This window comes from Acyrthosiphon pisum, chromosome A1 (genome assembly GCF_005508785.2).
Source record: "Acyrthosiphon pisum isolate AL4f chromosome A1, pea_aphid_22Mar2018_4r6ur, whole genome shotgun sequence".
Lineage (NCBI taxonomy): Eukaryota > Metazoa > Arthropoda > Insecta > Hemiptera > Aphididae > Acyrthosiphon > Acyrthosiphon pisum.
Genome location: NC_042494.1, coordinates 89,423,716 through 89,426,023, shown reverse-complemented (window position 1 = coordinate 89,426,023; position 2,308 = coordinate 89,423,716). Strand labels below are relative to the sequence as shown.

The 2,308-nt window shown below is 36.7% G+C and overlaps 1 protein-coding gene across 3 annotated transcripts in view; it reads left to right on the top strand.

Moving 5' to 3' along the window:
- Positions 1-1,855, top strand: part of LOC100574941 (connectin) — a 299,097-nt gene extending 297,242 nt beyond the window's left edge. For 2 of the 3 annotated variants that reach the window (XM_029487725.1, XM_029487726.1), the window contains exon 3: positions 567-1,855. In XM_029487725.1, coding sequence (XP_029343585.1) covers positions 567-1,090 — 524 coding nt within the window. In that variant the 3' untranslated portion in view covers positions 1,091-1,855. The remainder of the gene's footprint in view (positions 1-566) is intronic. The other variant, XM_029487724.1, reaches the window with a different exon arrangement.
- Positions 1,856-2,308: the final 453 nt, after the last annotated feature.

Here is a 2,308-nt window from a genome sequence, read left to right as displayed (position 1 = left end):
TATATGTAATGTCATAAAATGGAATTGTACTTAATTTCCATATTATATCATGTCTTTTAAAGATTTAATCATTACTAATTTTTTTTTTTTTTTTAACTTAGCTTTTTTTTTACACGGAGTTATAACGAAGTGTTTTTGGTGTGTTAGAGTGAACGTAAAATGGAACCACAGAAGTGTAGCTAAATTGCCTATCAAACACGCCGTGTCACTGTAATAATAATAATAACTGTATTATTGAATAGTATTTAAAAAATAAATTGTACCTATGTCTGTATTGGATTTAAGTAACACCCTGGTAATCTACTATAGAGTGATTTAAAAATAGGTCTTAAATAAATTAAAGAGAAATCAATATTTTAGGATATTTTAAAAACGCTACGTTCTACTTGTATTATATTTAGGGGTCAATTAAGCTCATATTTCAACATGTTGTTAATCCTACAACCCCCCTCCCCTCCAGCTGCCTTGACGTTTAACATAAGCATTTTGTGAAATAGGCATTACTAATTTATATTGTCGTAAAATATTATATACTGAACGTGTTCCGTTTCTCTTGTGTCCCGCAGGTAACATGTTCGAATGCGACTGCAGCCTGCTGTGGATGAACCGATTGGCCGCCGAGATAAACAACGAACAGGTGAAACGTGAGCTGACGACCGCCCAGTGTCAGATGAACGACACAGCCGACAGCGACTTGGCCGATTTGAAAGTGGCGGGCCCGCGGAACGTTTACGGTGGCGACGGTGGGGGCTATGGTGCGAACCAGGTGGACGCCGAGACGACGGCAGACAAAGCGATATCAGTCGGTGGTGGAGGAATGATGGGCGGGGCCGACGGAGGGTTTCCCAAGTCGTTTGACGAACCGCAGGTGGTCGCCATCAGCTCGTTGAACGAGGACACGTGCCCGGGCAAGGAGCAGCCACTCGTGGACGGGGCCCCAGATGCGGCTCAAAATTCGGATCGCGTGCTCTGGGAGTCGACCAAGTCGGCTTCGGCGGCCGGCTCCACTCTCCAAGCGCCACTGGGTCGGTCGGCCCTGCCCGTCCTCGCCCTGGTCTTCGCCATCATCATCCGTTCGCGTCGCTGTTAGGCCAACAACTATACTCCACGTCCTATCGCGCGATCATATTATTATATATTATTATAATAATATAATAAACTTATATAATTACATTTTACAATAAGGTATATGTGTCTGTGTGCATGTGTGAGTGTACGGGGTGGCCAAACGTCAAACACGAAATATGCGTAAGCGATATCGACACGATAAAATACAATAATATATGAAAACAAAAACACTGCGTATGACGTAGGTACCTCGCCTATATAATAATATACCCGTCATCGAGGTTTATAGCCGCGGTTATATTATAGTGACATTTAATAATATTGTACTTTCCTTCGCTATTTTAAATCAAATTTATATACATCGGTGCGGTTTCCAAATCGCTCGACATTTTGCATTATTACCAACTATAGGTACTACGCAATCCACATGTTTGCAGTTATGTCACTGAAAATGCATTTTTCCTATATAAAACATCGACTCCGTTGTTACACACAGCTGCAGAATAATATTATAATGTAAGCACGTACTCACGAAAACAATACAATATTATCATACAGGTAGGTACCGTACACGAATTTATTGTTTATTTTCCTACTCAGCCCGCGTTTTTTACGCACATGATTTGAAAAAAAAAGGCATACCATGTTCTACACCGTTACAGATTGTAACGATTAATTATAATAATATACCTAATATAAACATTTAATATTAAAACTTTATAATTTTATCGACAATTGATAAAATAATAATATTAAGGGATTAACGCAGCCTCGATTTTAATATATTATATAGAATGATTCAAAGAACTTACAGAATGTATAAACATAAAAAAACGGGACGTGCGGCCACCCTGAATATTATATTTAAACATATTATGTAGTTTATATAATATATATTACATAGATTTAGATATAGCTAGATGGCTAAATGTGAGCATTATATATACATAGTAATGACGAAAACCAAAATTACTATTATTATTCATTCGTGTTATCGTAATAATAATATTTTTTCGTCACTAAAATATTATAAAATTGTCTGAAGTTTTTGCATAATACGCATAATTTATTATTAGTATTATTGCAACAGTCAGATTATAATAATATTTTAGTTGTTAATTATTTCTTCCGATCGATATTATTGTATTTAAATTTAATCACGCCCGATAGAATTATTGTGCATAATAATATTAAATGATGAGATTTATGTACCGAAACACAATGTCCAATGACGGTACGA